General features: G+C 36.9%; 2 protein-coding genes across 4 annotated transcripts in view; one reads left to right on the forward strand and one right to left on the reverse strand.

Moving 5' to 3' along the window:
- Psmd1 (proteasome 26S subunit, non-ATPase 1) overlaps positions 1-23,500 on the forward strand; it is a 96,537-nt gene that overhangs the window by 35,690 nt on the left and 37,347 nt on the right. The window lies entirely within an intron of this gene.
- On the reverse strand, positions 12-22,285 carry Htr2b (5-hydroxytryptamine receptor 2B). Of its 3 annotated transcripts, none has more exons than XR_777107.2 (5): positions 21,909-22,173; positions 20,305-20,788; positions 11,999-12,199; positions 6,225-7,198; positions 12-126 (listed from the first exon to the last, which is right to left on the reverse strand). XR_777107.2 is itself a non-coding variant. In XM_010608096.1 (5 exons), the coding sequence occupies exons 3-5, from the start codon at positions 20,651-20,653 to the stop codon at positions 6,306-6,308; spliced, it is 1,443 nt and encodes a 480-aa protein (XP_010606398.1). In that variant the 5' UTR covers positions 20,654-20,788; positions 21,909-22,018; positions 22,147-22,285; the 3' UTR covers positions 6,203-6,305. The 3 variants fall into 3 exon arrangements, 2 of the variants coding, with proteins under 2 accessions (XP_010606398.1, XP_010606397.1); XM_010608096.1 differs by lacking the exon at positions 12-126 and having other exon boundaries at positions 6,203-7,198; positions 21,909-22,018; positions 22,147-22,285; XM_010608095.2 differs by lacking the exon at positions 12-126 and having other exon boundaries at positions 6,203-7,198.

Below are 23,500 nucleotides of genomic sequence, written 5' to 3' on the forward strand. Positions count from 1 at the left end.
AATAATTTCTAACTTCACATCCTGTTTATGTTCCATTTCTTTTTGTGGTCAGCTAAGCAGAAACTAAACATCTGAGGAATATATCTAGGTTCGGAGTGTGGATCTTTGACAATAAGTCCTGTTCATCTGAAAAAGAACAAAGAATGCTATGGTTTCTGAGAATGTATTTGCAAAGAAGCAAAACTGTTTTCTGGTCAATTTCCGTAACATTCTGCTGATTTAATTTTGTAAATTCAAAGAAGACCTCTAGTATTTCTTTTGTATGTTAAGATGTTATGTGTTACACAAGTTTATATTGTTCTTAAAGCTCTTTAATGAAAATAAAAGGTAATAGGCCTTGCTTAAATGCAAAAACATGAAATTTTTGCAAATTAAAAAATTATTTTGGATCTGGGTGTGGTGGCGCACGCCTGTAATCCCAGCACTCCAGAGGCTGAGGCAGGAGGATCTCTGTGAGTTCGAGATCAGTCTGGGCTACACATGAGTTCCAGGTCAGTCTCAACTACATAGTGAGACCCTGTCTCCAAAAAAAAAAAAAAATTATTTTGGACTTGGGGATGCATATATGGTCTTGACAGTATAATGTAGTTGCATTTAAGGAGGCACACTAAACCATTCTGCCTGGGTTGACTCTTGACTCAGCCTCTAGTCTCAGTTCCTTCATGTGTAAAATGGGGATAATAGTACATATTAGAGAATATTGGCTTTTGGGTTTGTTTTTTTGTTGTTGTTTTTTGGTATCCATATTTGAACTCGGGTCCTTGAGCTTGTGAGGCAAGTAGTGGAACCATTGAGCTAAATCCCTGGCTGAATATTGGTATTTTTAACTGACCATAGTGTTCTGTTTCTTGTTTCTTTGGTACTGGGGATTGAACTCAGGTCTTTGCGCTTGCGAGACAGGCAGCATATATAGTGTCTGGCACTCGTAAACTACTTAGATATGTGTTAGTGAGAATTGTAATAGTCATAGTTGTGGTGTTGGTGGTGATAAATGTAGGAGTTTTTGTTACTATCTGCTTAGCTCGTCTCAAACATCATTGTTTCTTTGGGTAAAGTACTTTATTTAAAAGTCCAGCGAAGGATGGTTCAGAATACTTACTTATCCCTTTTTGGACCTGGCCCTGTAGTTTAGATCAGTCCCGAGGGTACACCTAGATGAGTCAGGTGTCACAGTGGCCTTTCTTCCTCACGTTTCCTGGGAGTGAAACTTTGTGTAAAAGACTTCGATATACTCAACATAAATTTGTGAAAACCCACTGTGAACCAGATGTGGGACCCTCTCCATGACATCTCAGATAGGCAATCACCCATTTGCTGAAAACTGTGATGTTTTTTTTTCTATTATGGAGAAAAGATGGAATGAAACAATAAAAAATGGTTAGAGGTGTAGCCCAGTTTAACCTGCATGAGACCATGGATTCCATCTGCAGCACCACAAACAAAAACAAAAAATAAGCCAGGTGTAGTGACATGCACCTGTAATTCCAGTACTCTTAGCCTGAGGCAGGAGGATCAAACCTTCAAAGCCAGCCTGGGCAACTTGGTGATTTCTGTCTCAAAAAGAGTAGGGAATCCAGCTAATAGCATGCTAACAGGGTTCTTGTTTATGCCTGTTTTCTTCAGTGAGGTTTATCAATCAAATACTAATCTCACTGTTACCCTTTTTCTTTTCTTTTTTTTTTTTGGTTTGTTTTTTGAGACAGTCTCACTGAGTAGTTGAGGCTGGCCTTGAACTCACTGTGTCACTCAGGCTGGCCTCAAATTTGCAGCAATCCTCCTTTCTCGGCCTCCAGAGTGCTGGGATTATAGGCGTGCACCACCATACCCAGCCTGTTACCTTCTTCATTTGTCCAGTTTATTCCCCAGAATACCAGAGAACCCTCACTGATTACTCTCAATATATTTACCCAGCTCTGGTCCTGTACCTCAGATAATAGGATTAGTTTGGTGTGAGGTTTTCTTATGTGTCACTTTTCACAGAATGTCAGGTGTTCATTGTTACCTCTTCTAATGGCTGACAAAAAGTATGTATCTAAAGCTATTCCTGATATTTTCCAAATTTATACAACAGATTCCACACTTGTAATTTCTTGAATCCTGTCATTTTTTTTTTTTTACATTTGAATAGTTGAGCATTTATAGTTTTTTTGTGTCTTTACCATTTTCTGTTCTTCCTCTAAGATTTGCCATTGGAGTTCCATAAATACATTGTTTCAGGGAGGTGATTCACTTAATTTTGAAATTTGAAATCTAAGACAAGCAGTCTCCTCACCTGCTTTACGTTTTAATAAGTCTTATCTTTCTGGTATAAAATCATGTTCCTTGAGTGAAAAGATGGAAGCAAAATAGAAGCTGAGTAGTTCTGTTCCCTTCCTATCATCTTTGACATAATATCTGTCCAAGCTGTGACCCTAACCTTCCCTAGTCTTCACAATTAAAAACAAAAATTTAAAAAATGGTTTGTCCTTGCCATCCCAAAAGGGGCTTTTTTTTTAAAGACAAAGTCTCTCTATTTAGTTCAATTTCCCCTTGAATTCACTATGTAGCCCAATGAACCTTGAACTGGCTAGGTCCTCCTGCCTCAGCCTCCTAAGTAGTTGGGATTGTGTGTGCCACCATACCTGGCTATGCTCATTTTTTTAAGATAAGGAAAGGAAATTCCAGAATGGTTAACAAAGTTTCCATTGTCATGAAGCTAGATTTTACACAGTTGCATGATATACTGGGTTTTCTCCACCATGCCTTTCCATCAGAGCTGTATTTTCTTTAAGAACTCTGATAGAACATTTTTATTGTCAAATTTCCTCATCACTAACTTTAATATTTGGGAAGAGTCTGTCTCGCTTTCTAAGTCTACTACGTGTTTTTTAAGACTGCTACCTGATATGACTTCATGTACTTTCTCAGTGTGTGTTCCATTTTACCCCATCCCCACCCGCTACCCCGATGGATATCTTTTTGTTTGTTTGTTTGTTTTGTTTTTTTTGAAACAGGGTCTCACTATGTAGTTGAGTCTGACCTGGAACTCATTGTGTAGCCCAGGCTGGTCTCGAACTCCCAGTGATCCTCCTGCCTCAGCCTCCTGAGTGCTGGGATTACAGGCGTGCGCCATCACGCCCGGCTGGATATCACTTTTAAAGTGACTTTGAAGGCATTTGGCCTTGTACAAATTTGAAGGATTTATTTCTTAATTTTTAAAAACTAATTTTTAGGTTATGCTTATTAGACAAACCTGTTAAGTAAACATTTATTTGTATTTGTCATCCAAGATAAAATTGTCTTTGTGTAAAATTCTCACCTGTATTACTGTGATATCCTTTATTCATAAGACAGTCCATGGAGTTGTAGTATTTTTCAGTATTTCTTTCACAAGATACTTGTGAATTGCTATTTGTTCACAATGAGTATGATAAAAGTAAAAAATGTAATGGAAAACTCTCTTGCTAATTTGAAATGAACCTAATACATTAATTTTTATCTAAATAAATCACCCATAGGGGAATGCCTAGTAGATAAGTGATTTTGTATCAGTCTGGTCAGCAGATTTTACTATTCTTTGTATAGTACTGTGCTTGGCATTAAAACTGAAACGTATTTGTTTTTGTTTTTGTTGTTTTTGGTACTGGGAATAGAACTCAGGACCTTCTGTTTGTGAGGCAGGCGGTGGCACCACTGAGCTAAATCCCTGGCCAACTGGAAATTTATTTGGAAATTTAATAGAATCTAATTGCTTTAGGCTTAGGCAGGCTATTAGAATATGAAATGAAATATTTTTCAATGTGTATATTCATGTGCTTTCAGATATAGGTGGATCTTGTAAGATGAGTGAGAAATACTTGGTACAAAATTTTTAGACCATTCATTGATTCCTTGAATATAAAAATTTTGCATCTTCATAATCTTTGTATTTTGAAGGAACCGTAGCTGTCATCCACTTACCATGAAATGCATGATTCATTTTTACAATATCTCTTATTTATCAAAGAGGTAAAATATTGGGAATATGTTATACTTTTTATAGAAATGGTTGATAATGGATTTGTATTTCATTTTGTAGACTATAAGTACTAGAATGATCTCATGAACTATAGAAAAATCTCTCAATTGACTGTGAGCAAGGATTTTTAAAAAAGATTTGAAGCAAAGTAGATTACAGGTATTATAGCTAATTTTGTAGGTACACATATTTAAGCACATACACAAATTTGAAAGAATACAGAGCATGTGGATAGTTCATCTGATATAGATCATCCATGGGTAGAGCTTTGCCAGTGGCATTGTCAACTGTACTATTTAGATTTCCTGAAAGAATTATGTGTGCCTTCAGATACATAAAACACAGAACTGCCAAACTCATCATACTAGATCCTTGAACCAAGATAAAGAAGTATTTTTAGTTTTTCTTCCCTTTTTTTAAAGGAACATAAGTTATTTGCTTCTTATTTAGATAACCTGTTCTTTTTGGGGGGGATCGAATTCAGGCCTTGCGCTTGCAAGGCAGGCAGCGGGACCACTGAGCTAAATTCTGGCCCCTAGATAACCCGTTCTTAAGTTGCTGAAGCTGGGCATGGCACCACACTCCTGTAATCCCAGCACTTAGGAGGCTAAGGCAGGATGATCACCACAAGTTTGAGGCCACCATGGGCTACATAGTGAGTTCAAGACCAGCCTGTACATAGCAAGATCCTGTCTCAAAAAACAAAAACAAAAACATACTGCTGAAAATTTTAGACCAGTAGAGAAAAGTACCTAAACTTTGGTGATTTAGGCATTTAATTTCTAGAATATACTTTTCCTAGCAGATGATAAAAAACCCATAAGTAAGGATAACAGACTGGAATCTGTATTGGATCCATGTTATAGGAAAGGATTCTGGTGTTGGGAGAATATATTCCTCCTCCATTTAAGCGGATACACTCCATAGCCAACAGTTCTTTTTGTTTGTTTGTTTCTGTTTTTTTGTTTGTTTTTTTTGAGACAGGGTCTCACTATGTAGTTGAGATTGACCTGAAACTGACTGTGTAGTAGCCCAGGCTGGTCTCGAACTCCCAGCGATCCTCCTGCCTCAGCCTCCTGAGTGCTGGAATCATAGGCGTGTGCTACCACACCCGGTTGCCAACACAGTTCTTGAGGCAATTCCCTAAACTCAGCTACCTAGAAAGGGTCAGTCAGTGACAGAGCAAAAGACTGAAGCGTAAGTATGGGTCAACTTTAAATGTAAAGCTAAGGTATGACCTGTTCTCTTGACTGAACCCCTCAGCTTAAATTTGTTTACCACTTACAGGAGTAGCATTTAATAAAAACAAAATAAGTAGACAGACTTACTGAGTACGTACTGTGTATTTGTTGTACCTCATAAAAACTGCACAAAATGTAGATGAGAAAACAGGCTCAGAGAAATTAAGTATCATTTGCTAATTCATCAGCTTTCTATTAAATGGCACAGATTGGACTTATTTCCAGATCTAACAGTACAAAATAAAAAATAAAAGGGTGAATGAAAAATTAGGTGCCAATTCAACTGAGTCACTGAACAAAGACAGGCAACCATGGACTGTTTAAGAGATCGCTTACTGTTGAGGTCCCATGCATCTAGCTTGGTCACATCTATTAGTACCTACAAGGAACAGGATTTGCATTCTCAAGAGCAAATTTCATTTGCTTCCTTCTTGTCTAGTAGACCCCTCTGCTGATTAGATGCCTGGTTGTAGTCGGTTAACAAACAGTTCTAGTTATATGATCCTATTGCATGGGATATCTGGCTACTGTTCTGTTCCTTTTATCAAGACAGTGTCCTGAGTGAAAGAAAATTATGACTCTGTTTAAATAAACCTGGCTGTAAATGGCTGTCTTAATTCTCTTCCAGATGTGATCGTTGTTTTGTGCATTTAATGTTTAGTTCTTGTTCCAGTCACTTGTTCGTGTCTTAAACACTTTCATGTCTTGAAGACAAGGCTAATGCTTGCTTATTTTATTTCATTTTTAGCATAACTTTGCATGTAATTAGGAACTAAATAAACTTTATGAAATTGATTTTTATAAGCCTGAAATTTATTGGCTAATTTTATTTCATTTGAAAACCATAACATTTAACCTGAGTGCTGGGTTCCTTTTGTTAGTAACTGTACAAAATTATTTTTTCATGGAATAATTTTGTCCAAATAGGAAGATTGGATAATCATATTGTTTAACTCTTAGTTTGAAGAGATGATTTGACATGGTACCTAAAATTCTTCTTTACGTATTCTTGATGCACCTGGAATCTTGTTCATCAGCTTAGTTAGACAAAAACTGTCCCAGTTGTGCTAGACATAACTGGCTTGATCTTCAGTTTTGTCACCTTCATTTTCAGTGAGGAGAAGTGTATCTAGTAGGATGACTGCTGAAGACTGAATGTTTGAGTTTTGGAGCCTCTTTGGACTCTGGTACATGGCAGAATTAATCCCATTTTGCATTCCGTGTTTTGTGAAAAATTTGGAGTTCTCTGCCATCGGATTTCGGAAGTAGATCTTACTGGAGCATTTTCTTAGAGTTTTTACTGACTTTGTAGCCTGGTAATTGCAGGTGATGTATCGGCCAAATGCATCCCGAAATGTCTTGTTGAAGAGGGTGTAGACCAAAGGATTCACCCCTGAGGAAATGTAGCCTATCCACACAAAAATCTCCAGGAGTGTTTTGAGAGTAGTCTGGTTGCAGGAATCACACAAAGCTAAAGTTATATTTGTAATGAAAAAGGGGCACCACATAAGCAGAAAGAGGAAGAATACAATTCCAAGGACCTTTGAGGCCCTCTGTTCATTGGAAATGGTTTGCACAGACTTTTTTCCAATTTTGGATGTTCGTCGCATAAGGGTTTCATCACTTGAATTGGACAGAGTTTTGTCCTTGTGAGAACCATCCAGCATTGCTGCCTTTTCAGGTGATGAGGCAGGAGTTTCGTCTCTTTGGAAAACTGTGGAAACATTCAGCCACATGAGGCGTTGCGGCACCTTGTTTTTCACCAAGTAAGCTTTCTTCCGTAGAGCATGGATAGTGAGAAAGTAGGTGGCAATCATGATTGTGAGAGGTGTGAAGAAGGCAGCCAGAGAGCCAAAAAGCATGAAATTGCCAAAACGCTCCTTTGTCACCTCACAGGTGAGATTACGTGTGTTAGGCACATCGGTATCTATCCCTTTAATAGGGACTGGAATGGCAATGCCTAAGGAAAAGGAAACAAGATAAATTGAGTCACGTTAGGACCTACAACTGTCAGGTTTGGCCCTTTCCAAATTTTTTTTCTGGGAACTTTGTGCTCGTAGTGCATTGTGGTTCCTGGGACCTGCAGTGGAGAACGTTACCAGGCATTTTCAATGGGACCTCTGACAAGGAGAGCCTAGGTATGCACATCTCCCGTATTTAAAGAAATTGGTTAGCTGGGGATTTAGCTCAGTGGTTCCGCCACCTGCCTCACAGGGTCAAGGTCCTGAGTTAGATCCCTGGTACCAAAAAATAATCAATCAATCAATAGATAGATACGTCAGTGTAGTAATAACAAACCTTTGAGAGCTTTCAGTGGTAACAGCCAGCAAGCTGCAGCACACATGCCATAGGTTCACTGCCATTGTTGTAATAACAGCTTCTCTATGCCTATACAGTATTGCAATATGTCCACAGTAGAGTAGGAACTGTCTCCATTTGTTCTGTTTTTCATAAGCTGTTTTTGATTTTTGAGCTATCCCAAGTTAGGAAAAGGAATTCAGAAAAGAAGCTGACTATCTTTTTTTTTTGATACCAGGGGTCAAACTTGGGTGCTTGTCCTTGCAAGGCAGGCACTGGAGCCACTGAACTAAATCCCCAGACCCTGCTTTTATCTTAATACCCAGTGGTTGATCTAGAGAGACCTCAGAGTACAGTCTTTGTCTTAATTTTCACCATTTTATTAATTATTCGTGAGTTTGTACAGTTTAAGTTTCATCTTTTGATAAAGGTCTTTTTAAACCTTTAACTTTTTAGGGAAATCTAAAGGATTTTCTTTTTAAAATGCTACTTAATTTTTTTATGATTTCGTTCTAATATGAATGCAGTGTATGTCCTTCAAATTTTTTAATACTTTAAATACCATGAAATAGATATTTTTAAATATAGCGTTACATAGTGAAGTATGTAGCTTACTAGAATGAGTAACAGGGTTAAAGTGAATCTTTTCCCTTTAAAGCAAGAGATATTTCATAAATGTCTGAATGAGCTGATCTTTTGCTTTATACTGTGTTATGAATCCAAAGGCACTGTATTGTTTGCACAGCCTTGTCATGGTAGCTAAAGAGGGCCTTTGACAAGAACATTTCCCTCAAACTTTTCCTAGTGGAGGCCAATACTATTTCTGCTTTTCTCGTGTTCACCAACCGAAAGAAGATTCTGTCCACTTATTCTTCACTAGGGGTCAGCATACTACTGCTTGAGCCCCAAATCTGGCTCACATTGTGTTTTTTTTTAAGTTTTACTTCACACCCTTGCAGTAGTGTTTTGTCTATGGCTATTTTTGTTCTACTAGAGTTGAGAATGTGACTGAAACTATGTGGAACCTGTGAACATAAAGGTTTTACTTTGAGCTATCCCAGGTTAAGGAAAAGGAATTCAGAAAAAAAAACTTTTTTTTTTTTTTTTGGTTTTCAGTTTTGAACTCGGGACTTTGCGCTTACAAGGCAGGTGGTGGAACCACTGAACTAAATCCCTAGCCCAAGTATTTACTTTCTTGATCTTTGCAGCAAAAGATTGTTGATCCCTGCCCTATTCTGTTAATTCCAGGTCATGGTTGTTATTTCTAGCTCCAGATACTTTTCTTTTCTTTTTTGGTATTGGCAGTTGAACTTAGGACCTTGTGCTTTTGAAGCAGGCAGCAGAACCACAGCTAAATCTCCAGCCCATTGAGGTCTATTTAATGTACTCGTGCTGCTTTTTTTCTTTCCATCTGCTCGTCTGTTAGCCTCTAGGACATTTCTCCAACTCTCAGTGGTCTCAGTCTTCCTCTCTCCTGTCCCATTGCTGTCATGGTCCATGACTTCATCCCATTGATGGCCCTTCCGATACCTTAATTTTATATGTCTTGAACTCTTTCATTATTTGTATTCCTGAAGCCATCCCTAAGTCCACTTAAAATGATCCTGTATCAGAGATCATGATCTTGCCTTTCTTGTCCTGCTGCTCTTGGTTGCTAGAGAGTTTCTCTTTACTGTCATCTTGACCCTTTAGTCCGTCTGTCCATCTCTGTATTCATGTTTCAATGACAGGCTCCCATTGCCTTCCTGTGTAGTTATTGGACAGTACTTTTGAGTTTTCACTGATACTTTTTATACCCTCACCCTGTTGTTTTTATGCTTACTGTTGCCTAGGTGTCTTAGTTCATTTTATGCTGCTACCACAGAATACCACAGACCAGACAATTTATAATGAACAGAATTTTATTTGGCTCACAGTTCTGGAGACTAGGAAATCCAAGATCCAGAGACTGCACCTGGTAAGGGCCTATTTCTGCATCATAACAGGACAGAAGGTATCACACAAGAGAGATTAGGAGAGGGGGCCAAACTCGTCCTTTGTAAGGATGAACCTGCTCCTCAGTAAGGCTTTAATCCTTTCCTGAGTGCAAAGCCCTTCTGACCTCCTCATTTAGAACTCTCTCCTCTGCACTGTTGCGCATGTATCTACCTTTAGTCTGTATTTATATTGAAATGTTGCCTTCCTAGATGAATATATAAACTTTGAAACAAAATGTTTGGTTTTTTTCCTATTTATCTTCTTATATGATTTAAACATGTGAGCTTTGAGGGCCACCTTTCAGCCACAGCACTAGGATAACTTAGTTCAAAAGAAGAAAGTGAGCTCTCCCGCATTTTATAGAAGTTTGAAACGAAACTTAATCCTGTCATGTGTGGTTTGTCCTACACAAGGTACTAGATTATGAGGTAAAAGAGTTTAGTCTGGATTTAGCCTAGGGGGTAAAAAGTTGTTAGCATCTTAAGCCAACTATCCAGAAATCTCTAGGACTGTTTTTTTCATCTATGAAAAAGATTCCTTCTAAATCTTTAAATCTGGAGTCTTCCTTTTGGTCCTACATATATGACCACTTTAGCAATGTAGTTTATTTATCTACTTTCTTTGAGTGCAGAGATTTTTTTTTATTTGTTCATATATCCTCTAGCACATTATAGATACTCAATAAAAATTTGATCTATTTATAGATCCATGCTATCCAGGCTTAGCTACTTCTGGCCAATAGACTATTATATTAGATTTACTATATTTCACAATTCCAAATGTTTCAATTCTTTTTTTTGAGGGGGAGGTTTGAGACAGGGTCTCATTATGTAGTCGAGACTGCCCTGGAACTCATTGTGTAGCCCAGGCTGGTCTCGAACTCCCAGCAGTCCTCCTGCCTCAGCCTCCCAAGTGTGCCACCATGCCTGGCTTTTTTTTCTCAAAATCCAAATGTTTCAATTCTTAAGGATCCATTTCTCCTATTTTCTCCCTGCCTGTTCCGCTCACCACATGCCAACACACCTTGCACTCTTCCCTTCACTGCAGTGAGCTTTCCAAACTAAATGGGTCATTTGAAATGAGTAACTTCCTTTTTTTCCTTTCTACTTCAGATTTTCTTAATTATCCTCTGTGGTCTCACATCCTCCTCCTCTAGCTTTTTTTTTTTTTTTTTTTTGTGATACCCGGGATCGAACTCAGGTCCTTGCGCTTGCGAGGCAGGCCACCGAACTGCTGAGCTATTCTCCGGCCCTCCTCTAGCTTTTTGAGAGGGCAGGGAACTGTATTGTTTTGCTTAATCGGTCAGCCCTGCCCTGTCCCTGAACTGGCCTTTTCTCTCCACTTGCCAGTCTCTTCATCCTGAGTTAGTTTTTCCTTAGCCCTTTTTCTCCCATGCTAGAGTAGAAGTAGCAGTCCTTGTTTTTACCTCCAAACTTTTCAGAGAAGTTTGGACCTAGTGCCATTTGTTTCAGGAATATAAAGGTCAACTTCAGTGTCTTTAATTTTTGCTCTTGCCTATATCCTTGCTCTGATAAAAAAGTAACATTTCTTTCTTGCCTTTCTTCTAACATTCTAGCTCTCTTACTGTTTTTGCTCTTCCAAATTTATTTTACTAGGACGAAGTGAACATGCTGGTGTGATCATTGTATTTGTTGCACATCCACTTTTACCTGATAGTAACTTAGCAGAGCTTTGAGCCATGTGCACTATATTTCATGCCACATGTACTCTAGTACAGCGCTGTCTTTGAGCATTAAAGACAAGCACAAGACCATAGCACAGTTTGGAACAAATGTGCTTTATTTTTCTATAAATAATTTCTGAACATTGGCTTAACTTTTTTTTTTTGGTACCAGAGATTGAACTCGGGTCCTTGCGCTTGCAAAGCAGGCCACCGAACCACTGAGCTAAATCCCCGGCCTGGTTTAACATTTTCTTTGCATTTATCTTAAAGCTTTTTAACATATTTAAAACATGAGAATGGACATGTATCTACCTTTAGTTTGTATACATATTGAAATGTTGCCTTCCTAGATGAATATATAAACTTTGAAACCAAATGTTTGTTTTTTTTTCCTATTTATCTTTTTATATGATTTAAAATATAGTACATTTCATTTTTTTGTTACTTCACTGTGATTGTAAATTACTTATGTGAGCTAGACCTCAATGATCTATGGGCCGATGTGAAGACTTCATCTTAGCCTCCCTGGATATCCAAATTAAGTGGGATGATCCCCATAAACACCATGGAGTTGCTCCTTTCAGAGGATATGAACTTGGCTGCTCCTTTGCAGTGCCAGCTGGTGGTATGGCTTAGATACTAGATGGTGAATATGGCATAAGTACCTTATGTGGCTACACAGTAGTTTGCCTTGCTTGACCTTGTAAGGCAGAGTTTCCTAACCTCCTGACCTGGCATTTTCCTAGCTATAAGGAACCAGAGGCTGTGTCCTCCACCCATACCTTGGCATTTTCCACATACCTATTGAAATTAACCACACCACTGTAATCTTGATGAATGCAGTAGCTCGGGAGTTATATTGATTGGCCTGGATTGGCTTTTTGATGGCTATGTAGCGATCCACTGAAATGGCACAGAGGTGTAAGATGGATGCAGTTGAAAAGAGAACATCAAGAAACAACCAGGCAGGACACAGAACAAGTGGAAGGGGCCACACAGCCTCTGAAAGAAAAAAAGGACCAGAAATATTTTCACATCTTCTCTTGCAGAATGGCAACCTTCAGTTTATAATTTAACTTCAGTTTTATGCTTTAGATCTTGGAGACAATAGTGCTAAATATGATAATTCTGTAGATCACACTTTTTACATACATGTTCCATTTTTAATAACAATTATAACACCTTTTCTAAATCAGCATTTTAGCTTTTTTTTTTTTTTTTTTTTTTTTTCAGTCGACGTCTCACTGTATAGTTCAAGACTGGCTTTGAACTTGCTGTGTGGCCCAGGTTGGCCTTGAACTCAAAGTGATCCTCCTGCCACAGCCTCCTGAGTGCTGGCATTATGGTGTGCGTCACCATACCTGGCTCATTTCAGCATTTTTAACATTATTTCACAGTGCTCTGGAAGATTTTCTGGTGAAAGTCATGTCTTAAAATCTAGATGCACCAAACTGGTGTAGGATAAGTACTCAGAATACCTCTGAATGGAACTTTTGGGAAGCCTTTCGAAACAAAAAAATAAATGTAGCAGAGAAACCTGTTTAAAGAGAATCTAAGAAGTTTTAATTTTGTCCTTCTTAGCCTTAGTAGTCAAATTTTCTTTCAGAGGTAGACAAGGTAGCAATATATTCCTTGACCTAAAGGAAATTGGTAATCTGAGCAGAGTGAAAAGAACCACCTCTGACAGAGTTTTGCAGTGGAAACTAAAGTGAGACTATATTCCAAAATGACCTGAAGTTCTAGATTTAGGACCCTAAGTAAGAGAGAAAAGTGCTGAAATCTTCTGTTGTTTTTCCATCAGAGGGTGCAGATTCAAGGCCTCAGGCATGCCACACAATTACTCAGCCTGTGAGCTGCACCCCAGCCTGTATACTCAAGTTTTGAGTTATAATCTGATATACTGATTACAGCTAATGATGAAAAAGGAGGATAATTAGTGTATTGTGTCTTTAAGCGCATGTTCTCTCTGTATCATCTTTTAAAATGGGTTGCTAATAATTTAAACATGCCTCTTCTGAAAATTAAGGTCTGGAAAATTCTAGTCATAAATCTTGCAGCCATGAGCAGGAAGCCAGAAGAAAAGTCATGTGTAAAAGTGCATATCTTTGGAATTAGACTATCGGACCCACATACTCCTTCCTGACTGAGCTAAGAGGGAAAGCATTTTAGAGCTGATTAAGTCTATGAAATCTTGTTAGCCTCTTACTTTCCAACACAGCAAATTTTATTATAAACTCCACTTTTAGAGTAGAAAGCGAGAATTACAATTAATGCGTAGCTGGGAGAGGGATCTTTAATAGTCTTTTTCATGAAGTACTAGTGAAAAATTGTTTCTGTGAAACTGACGTGTAAGTAACAGCTAATTTAATTAAATTAATTGAAACTTTTCATAAAAAGCAAAAACGGTGGAGCTCATTGTAAAGAAATATTCTCATACCCTGGCATAGTCATAGCTCAGTGGTAGAGTACTTGCCAAGGCCCTGTGTTCGATTCCTAGCACTGCAAAAAAGGCTTCTGTAATTGTCTAATAGATTCAGGTAATCTTAAGGATTACAGAAATTAAAAACAGCTCTAGACATTCTTATTTTATAAAGGGACTTTTTCTGGTTCAGATGCTTTCTCTCTAAAATTGTTTTTCAGTTAATAATTTAGTAGGTTCAAGATCAGAAATACCTGAATAAAGATGCTATGGCAAAATAGTAACTATTTAAAAACTTTTGTTTTTTGATTTGGAATTTTAGTTTTACCAATGTACAATTACATTTATTTGTTATAATGTATTATTTCCAACTAATTTCCAAAAGGAATTGGCTGTTATTTAAAATTTGAAAAAACCAAGTGATACAGTTACAGGTTGAAGCTCTTGTTTGTTTGTTTCTTTTTGTTTTTGAGACAAGGTCTCACTATGTAGTTCAGGCTACCTTGAACTCACTGTGTAGTTCAGGATGGCCTTGAACTTGAGGTGATCCTCTGGCCTCAGCCTGCCAAGTGCTGGGATTTTAGGTGTGCACCACAACACCTGGTCAAGTTTTTTTTGTTTGGTTTGGTTTGGTTTGGTACCGGGGTTCGAACTCAGGTCTTTGGCACTTGCAAGGCAAGCAATGGAACCACTGAGCTAAATCCCCAGCCCATAAATTCTAAAAAAGAAAAATATATCTGAGTGAGACTAGGAAATAAGTTCTCAGGTACGTGGACTAAATTAATCCTTCTATTCTGGGGCTCTCAGTTTGACTCATAAAAACTAAAAGAAAGAAGAAAATATTGAAATTATATGGTGTTTGTTGTCCCCTAGTAAGAAAGCATACAGAGTTTCTCTGAAAAGCAAATCCTATTTTCTGCCTGCTTCCCCACTTGCTTCCAGATTAAATTCAACAGAATTAATTTCAGTGAGATTTAAAGAATGGCACTTTTGTTTATCCCTGCAATAATTATAGGTGGAGTACATGAGAGCAAATATTAAAAGCAAAGCAGGTCTTAGATGGGCCTTGATTATTGAGTTAGTTACGTAACTAAATAATATTAGGAGCAGGAATATTTTGTTGTTTAAAGTGAAGCGGCATGCTTTAGATACCATCATACCTAGGGAGTAGTCGAACTGTCACTCCCAGAGGAGGCTCAGCCACTTCAGACATGGGTCTACACTGGGCATTCATCTCGAGGATTCAGCCAGGATTGGTTGAGAACCGAGTATTCTGTATCACTTAGTACGAAATATAACTTAAACTGAAAAAAATACAAAATTCTGCCTCCTCCCTGGGGAGAAATTTATAGCACCCTTTGTTAGACAAAGTTAAGGTACATAAATGTTGGTTCTGTATGCCAGATATGACAGTTTGACTCTATAGGTTTTCTCATTGTGTTTGAGAAAGCAGAGTAGTAGAGAAAGCAGAGGTTCAGAGTCTGAATTGTAGAATTAGTCCTCCTGGGTTCAGAAATTCTAATGCTTCCTTCATACCTCTCCCACTTCTGTTATGATCCTGGACAACAGGCAAATCTGATGTCCTTCTGTTCCTTTATCCTCTGAAATATGGGGCTGACATTACCTGATGTAGAGGACTGTGTTACAAGTTACAGATTAAGTGAGTAATTTCTGTGAAGTACTTAGAACTATGTGTATCATTGAGAAGGCACTCGATAAATGTTACTTGTATGTCCAGGCATGGTGATGCATGCCTGTAATCCCAGCACTTAGGAGGCTGAGGCAGGAGAATCGCTGCAAGTTCAAGGCCAGCCTGAACTACATAATGAGACCCTGTCTCAAAAAAAAAAAAATAAATTAAATTAGATAAATGTGAGTTGTTACCACTTATTTAACAGAACCTGGCCAACTAACCCAACCATGAGAAATGAGAAACAAGCCAAATCTTCAGTTTAAAATAAATTTGTCTTTCTGCCACAGGAGTGCAGTGCATCTTAAAGCTGTACGGTGGGAGGCATGGGAAGGAAACAGTATGTTTAACTCTTTAATTTGGAATTAAATATCATGAAACTACGTCTTCTACTAAAGTTGAATTTTAACTATTTATTACAGCACAGAAACATAAATAACCCTATGTACTATATGTGGGCAGTCCCTGGGGGCCATGCCCTGTGTGTGGTGTTATGTTTTTGTTGCTGTTTTGATTTAGTCTAAAAACCTTTTAGTTTGGAATCCAAATTGTATCATCAGAAAATAATTAACTCTCTTTTTTGGTTGTGGTACTGGGAATTGAACCCAGGGCTTCACACAAGCACTCGGTGGTAGAGCTACATCCACAGTTCCCTTCCTTTCCATTTCAAGAGAGTGTCTGACTGAGTTGACTGGGTTAGTTTCAAACTCACGATCCTGTTGCCTTGGGAGTAACTGGGATTACAAGAACACCACTATGCTGGTATAGGACTTTTTAAAAAGTCAATTCCAAGAAGAAGAAAAAAAGTCAATTCCAAGAGACATGTGCCTGAAGAATTTACAGACTGTATAGTATGTTAAGTTGTTGGAGGACAAACCTAAAATCGCCTTTGTGTTAAAAAATAAGAGTTGTCGAATACAGTGTGTGTGTGTGTGTGTGTGTGTGTGTGTGTGTGTGTGTGTGTGTGTGTATGTGTGTGTTCCTGGGGGCTGAACCCAGGGCCTCTGCACTGATCTACATCCCTGGCCATTTTTTTACTTTTTATTTTGAGGCAAGAGACTTGCTCAGTCACTAAATTGTGTGTGTTTGATTTAATCTCAGAAATTCTAATGCTTCTTTATCTTCCGGAAAGGAGAGACATAAATCAGTACTTAAATTATTTTTATAAAGCTGCTGTTTTGTTTCATTGCTGTTTTTCTACTATATCTAAGCATATAAAATATCCTGGGGTTAGATGTCTAATATGATAATGTCTTAAGTAACTTAATATTTATGAAAATTAAAATTTCTACTTTCCAAAAAAGAATTGCTTTTCTCCCTCCCGCTTCCAGAATCAAGTAGAGTAGCATTTCCTTGTATAATTGACTTTTTCACTTACTTGCTGTACATCTATTTTGTCTTTGGTTAGACTTACATCACAACTAAATTATATGTTTACTTTTCATGCTCTACCAATGTCTGCCACTTAGTACATGTAACATGTTGGGCCTTATTTGACAGCCTAGATTTAGCAGATCCATTTTACAAACAAGTTGGTAGAACTCTGATATATTAAATGATTTGCGACATCCAGAACAGAACCAAGATTCAAACCATAGGATATCTCTCCTCAAAAACCCATCTTTCAGGCCGGGGATTTAGCTCAGTGGTTCCGCCACCTACCTCACAAGCACAAGGGCCCAAGTTTGATCCCCGGTACCAAAAAAAAAGAAAAGAAAAACATCTTGCAGCCATTTTACACACTTTAAACTGTTCCAGAGATACTGTTTCAACTTACAGATCCTGAAGCATGGATTAAATAATGGGTAATCAAGTGCCATTTGTTTTCCCTTCACATTTTTAATCACTTGATGAGAGAAGGAAACGTTTCGAGTATTTTGGAGTTCTTGGGGGATTTTGTTGTTTAGTTTTTGTTTTGGTGGTACTGGGGACTGAATCCAGAGCCTTCCCAGCTACATCCCCAGCCCTTTTTTATTTTTTACTTTAAGACAAGTCCTTGCTGAGTCACTAAACTTCCTGGGCCGGGCTCCAACTTGCAATCCTCCTGCCTCAACCTCCCAGTGTGCTGGAAATACAGACGTGGGCCGCCGTGCCCTACTTGAGAAGTACGGAAGTGTACATACATCCTGTCTTTTTTTAAATCAACATTAGATGCTACATTTTTTCCTGCTCTAGTATTTCTAATGTGGAGACTTTCAGGCTTTATGTTGTAACCTGCTGAGTTGTGTTCAATGGCTTTAAGAAATTATGGACAAGAAATTAAAAGCTAGAACGATAAAGATTGAGGGCAGTGCTCCCCGATAGGAAGAAGTGGCAGAAAGCTGACCTAGCATGATTTACTGGAAAGGCTATTGTGCCAAAGTTGTCATAATCTTGGTAAAATGGAAACTCAAACAGTATATGACTAGATACTATACCAATCAGTGGCTAAATAAATATCCCCCAGTTTATGGACTATGTTTTAATTTTACTGCTCTCTTTTTTAAACTTAAAATTTTACTAGAATACTAGCTGGCATAAAGCCTCTGTTTTGCTTTCATTGAATTTCCCAAGATGGGATAGTTAAACTTTTATGATTACAGAACCAAGAACGCTTCTTTGTGAACTTCAGAAATTCTGAAGATTAGCCCCATAATTAGAGAAAAACATATTCTGCCCTTTAAAGTTATCAGAAATTCTTCTAAATACATTACTTTAGAAAGTCTTCACATTTATCAGCATGTAAAAACCTGTGCAAAAATCTTACTAAAAAGTCAGTTCGCTATTTGCAATATACACAGTGCCCAATTTATAAATATATTGGTGAAGCTTGTGGAGGGCGACACGCATCTCCTCAGACCTTTCTCACTGAAATAGACTCGTTAAATAATGAATTTATGGGCCGGGGATTTAGCTCAATGGTTCCAGTGCCTGCCTTGCAAGTGCAAGGGCTGGAGTTTGATCCCTGGTACCAAAAAAAAAAAAAGGCATTACAATGATAATGAATTCATGCAATAATGTTTTTAAAACTATGTTCCTGGGTTAGATCTTTTTTTAAATTTTACTAACCAAATTATATAGCATAATTACTGATAATAAAAATATGGCTGTGATTTTGTTTTGCAGTAATGTTTGAAAGAATGTATATCATAATAATGATATAAATAGGAAGATAATTCCACATATTTTATGCTAAAATGTTTGTCATCTACTCATTTTATTGCCAAGAATGTCTTGGGCACTAAAATTTTATATATAAATTAAAGTTTTTAGTTGTTGGAATCCATAGTATTTTCCTATAGAATATAGGAATATATTCTATATATAGAATATATGGAGCTAGTTACCTTTATAATGTCTTTTTATATCATTGGTCAGCTCACTAAGTTTATACTATTATTTAAAGTTAAAATTCACTTTTGTATAAGTCATTCAATTATTCACTGTAACATATTAGCTAAAACTTACGATCATATGAAATAAGCATTTTGTCGTTTTCTGTAAGCCTAGCGAAGCCCTGTAGAGTATGATTTAATACTTTGAGACACTATTATGAAGATAGAATTGAGAATTTGAATCTTAACGGTTGTACAGTCTTTGCCATTTACCAAATATGTATATATGTTTCTACGTAGTCCTTAACTTGCCTTATTTCTCTGTTAAGAGTAAGATTTCTTCATTTTCCGTGATTCTGTGAGCATTAGATTATTCAAAAGCTAATGCATAAAAGGAAGGAGTATTGGTAAAATGATTAGGCAATCTGATTGAAGCAGTAGACTCTCATTCATTATTGTTTGTCCTGACACAGAATTTTCTTGGTTGACTTTAAAGACTGGGTTATGTTGATTTACAATGAAAAATTTAAGCCCATCATCATCCTGTTATATTTGGGAGAACAAGTAATTTCACGTATCTTTTTGGTTTTGCTTATGAAAAGCTGAATAGAAGTTTTTCAGATTAATAAATTTGTGCATTCTAGTTTAATTAATTTTACTTCTTTACCTTAAAATGTTTATCCTCACCATATAAGTAAGTATAATTCTTATAAGCCATGTCTACTACAAATAATCATTTTTCTTAAGCAGTTTATGAGTGGAATATCAGTTTATAACAAAAATTCACTGTTAGGGCTGGGGATTTAGTTCTGTTGCCTACCTTGTAAGTGAAAGGTCCTGAGTTCGATCCCTGGTACCAAAAAAAATTTTTGACTAAGTTAAATATCTTTTTAATGCTGACTCTGAGGTAGGAGTTCTCATAATTTATCAATACAATTATTAGTATTTACCCATATGTTATTACTAGAAGTGATATGCATATATATCAGAAACTATTTTTGTATTTTTATTGTAACTGACTTCATTATCAAAGAAAATTTTTCATTATCACAATAACTCAGGTTTGGTCCACTTATTTTATTAACTTTAAGGTTTGTCAGGAACACAGATGGTCAGATAATGAAACATTTTTTCTTAATATGACACATGTTGTAGGAATTGTGTTCAAGTGCATAAACTATAAAGAGATGTAAGAATTTTTAAAACAATTCCAAATTTAAATTGGGGCTTAGCAATTTATATTCAAAGTCAGTATTTAATTATTCAAAGACCTTATCATTAATAACTAGCCCTGCACATACTTGTCCCCATAGTGTCCTAATACTGTTTCATTAAGGAAAAAGTGATAGGAAAATTAAGGCACAGATCTAATAATTACACTTTTAAAGTAATAGATATAGAATCTTTGAATATTACTAACTTGAATGGCTTTTAAAATAATTTCATTGGATGGCTGAGAAGGGAGTACAATTATTCCCAACAAATTATTTTTTGTCCTTTCAAATTGATTATTGACCATAAAAATTATGAAATGTGAGAAACGATTAGATTACCTGCTATATCTTTAAATAATTCAAGCCCATTTTCTATTTCAAAGAAAATAAAGGTTAAATGACTGTTCAGTTCTGTAATAGTATATGATACAGTTCTGTGGCTTGATAGCAGGAACAAAGTGAATACTTACCAAACATTATCGTCAAGAGCGCAATCGGCATCACAAACAATCCAACCAGCAAATCAGCCACCGCCAAAGACATAAGAAAGTAATTGGTAGCGTACTGCAGCTTTTTCTCCAGTGACACAGCCAGAATAACAAGTATGTTCCCACCGATGGTGGGTATTATCACCACAAGTATCAAAAGAGCTGCCCAGTGTGGCTTATTTCCCTGTCCCTCAACAATCTGTTTCATTTCCTCTGGTATTGATTCTTTCTGAAATCCAGACCAGTTAGAAGAGATTAAGTCGTCGAATGTACTCTGCAAAACGTGCTTGGGAATTATGCTTTGTTCAGACATTCTGTAAGAGAAAGCCATTCGCCGTTTTTCTGTGATTCACTCCAGTTCCAGTTTTCTGTGATTTCAGTCCATGGTCAGTAGCTAAGCTGGTCGTCTCTTCTTTTTAAGGCATTGTACCCAGGCCAGACATTGAAAGCCAAAGTTGACTCCTTCCTTTAAAAACAAAAAAGTTCATGGTCTCTAAAATAATAGTGTACACACATTTGTCCATATTTCTAGGTAAGACTTCTAAGTCTTAGTATTTTCTAGATTTCAGAAGGCTCAGTGAAAGAAACCAATAGCTGGGAAAAAATGAACTATTAGTTTCTCTCTTGTCTCTGCCTCTCTCGGTCCCACTCACTGGCTGTGGTTGTAGAGTTATATTTGCACTTGATGGCCAGAGTTCTCCCAGATACAAATATGTAAATTGCATTACTCATTTCCAAAAAGCAGTGAAAACACTTGAACTTAATAAGCAGCTCCTCCCTTCTTTATAAGGTCTATTGTGCATTCGACAGTACAGCCAGTTCCCACACACAGAAAGTATATTCCTCATTTGCCTCAAAATATTAATGATAAAGACACATTACTTGTTCAGTAATTATAATAAAAACTCTCCCATGCTCACTTCGTCGGCAGCACATATAATAAAAACTGTTTCCTGACTCTCGACTGTCTTTTTACTTTTAGTGTAGAAAATGTACAATATAGAAAAGACAAAGCCCTGAATAGTTTTGAACAAAATTTTTTTGGTACGTCCTGGTCACCCACCTAGGAAATCTCCTTAAGTTCTAAATAAATTATTTACGAGTATATATGTAATTGATTTGCCTGATTAGGTTTTCTTGCCAATTTAAATGCTATTTATATAATGTTTTAGAATTCCTTTACTTTGAGAAAGAAAACAAATAGCCACTGGTAGTTTCCAAATAGTTGTTTTAGTAATTTTATCTTTCATAATGTGTTTTGACAACAAATATTCCTTAAATTTAATCACTAAATCTACCAATCTTGAACCAGTTCTTTTTCATTTGTTTGTTTATTTAAGTGCTAATTTTTTACCCTTAACTTTCCACATCCTCTTTAAGAAGAAGCAGCTGGGAGGAAAATTAAACCATTTGTTTTAAATTTACAAGTCCTGTCTTTAAAATCTCTTTTAACATTATTAAATTTTTCATTTTAAGCCACTAAATAAAAATGAAAGATTATGGAAGCAGAATTCTTAAAGTTTAAAAAACCAAAACAACGCCTCCACAGGCCCTTTAGATTAGGTGCATATTTACCTGGCACTTACCTCTCATTTGCTTGTGACTTAACAGAGCATGCTATTGTCCATCCGTTCAGTGGACTCACTCACTGCCGGCTGAAGTCCTCCTCCCATTGACTAATTCGGAGCCTCCAGCTCTGCATTTGGAAGCAGTGAGACAAACGGGTTATGTAGCTATAAGCTTGCCAATGAGGTTATTCCCTCTTTGATAAATTTATTTTTAGAGAGCAGCAGCTTCATTGTAATTCATAAAACTACCACTTACGTGGTCTGGACCACATTGTGACCCTTATTCAATTTATAGTCCTAAGAGCTCTCTCTGACATTCGGGAGGACTTTAGTAAACTATTTTAGGTTAAGATCATTTTGTTTAGGATTAATGTGGGCTGTTTTTCCTACTTAAAAACAACAAGATATAAACTAGAGATTCTAGAGCTTTTATTCTATGAAGATTCCACAGTTTGTTCTATAGAAATTTCCACAGTTCTAATTTCTAGCCTTGAAACAAGATTCTCATCCAGCTTGTAGGCCTTTGCTGTAGAACACAATTAATTTGCTCTGGCTGCAACCTTATATAGAAGAGCACAGGAAGGTCTGAAGTCAAGGTCTTTTAGCAGAAGCTTTGTGGCTGCCCGTTTTTAAACAGCCTCTGGGTTTGGGAATTGACTCATTGGCAGCCTTTTCCTCTACAGATTTCACATTCAGGGAAAGTGTATGCTATGTAGGTAATAAAAACACATTTTTGCCATTTCAGAAATGTTGTGTATAAATCTTAGTAGTCATGCTGTTTTCTTTGAACTGTGAGTCTCGCTTAGTGTTGGCACACTAGCATTCTTGATGTTCGCTTTTAAAAGACGACAGATCACTAAACTTTTACTTAACTACTTCTAGGTCAGTGGTGTCATTTATGCCCCTTTTGTAGTTTGAAATTTATATTCTTTAGTTTGTGTTGAAAGTTACTCGAAAACAGTTCATATCTGTTGTACTGAGAACTTCAAGGTTTTTTTCCTTCAGTATTTTCTGCTTTTGTTTTGAACTCAGAATTTAGTATTTTAGAAAAAGTACTTTCTCAGAATTATAGAAAATGAATGAACATAATATTTAAGAGCAAGCAGATGGATTTTTATGTGATAGAATTTCTATTCAATAATATGAAAATATTAAATATTGCCTTATCCTGGGTCACAGTTTGACATCTATTTGTATAGACAGGTAGGGATCTTTAGAACAAATAAGTCAGATTGAAAATAGCAGCACCATTACATCCAATCAAAAGATTTACATGATAAAAGCCTCCATTACTTATTTTTATAGATTAAAAATTTTTTAAATATTCATTAGGTAAAAGCTGGGCGTGGTGGCATATAACTATGATCCCATTACTCAGGAGGCTGAAGCAGGAAGGCTCACCATGAGTTTGAGGCCAGCCTGGGCCATATAGTGAGTTCAAGCCCAGCCTGGACTACATAGCAAGACCTTGTCTCCAAAAATCAATGAATCATTGAGTGTTTTCTAACAGTGTCAACCATTGTTATGATGATGATGATGATGCTTTACTTGTATTGACACCTCAATTTCATTCACTCCTTTTCTTTCACTCAACTTTTTTTTTTTTTTTT

Source organism: Fukomys damarensis, unplaced genomic scaffold, assembly GCF_012274545.1.
Source record: "Fukomys damarensis isolate Sample0158 unplaced genomic scaffold, DMR_v1.0_HiC HiC_scaffold_16, whole genome shotgun sequence".
Taxonomy (NCBI): domain Eukaryota; kingdom Metazoa; phylum Chordata; class Mammalia; order Rodentia; family Bathyergidae; genus Fukomys; species Fukomys damarensis.

What these genes read in the sequence shown, in the direction of transcription:
- Htr2b (XM_010608096.1), bottom strand. Translation starts at nt 20,653, where the DNA reads ATGGCTTTCTCTTACAGAATGTCTGAACAAAGCATAATTCCCAAGCAC. An exon ending in GCTCTTGACGATAATGTTTG is followed by an intron (nt 12,200 to 20,304) that starts GTAAGTATTCAC and finishes TTTTTCTTTCAG; the next exon opens with AGGCTGTGTGGCCCCTTCCA. An exon ending in GGTGTGGTTAATTTCAATAG is followed by an intron (nt 7,199 to 11,998) that starts GTATGTGGAAAA and finishes CCTTTTCCTTAG; the next exon opens with GCATTGCCATTCCAGTCCCT.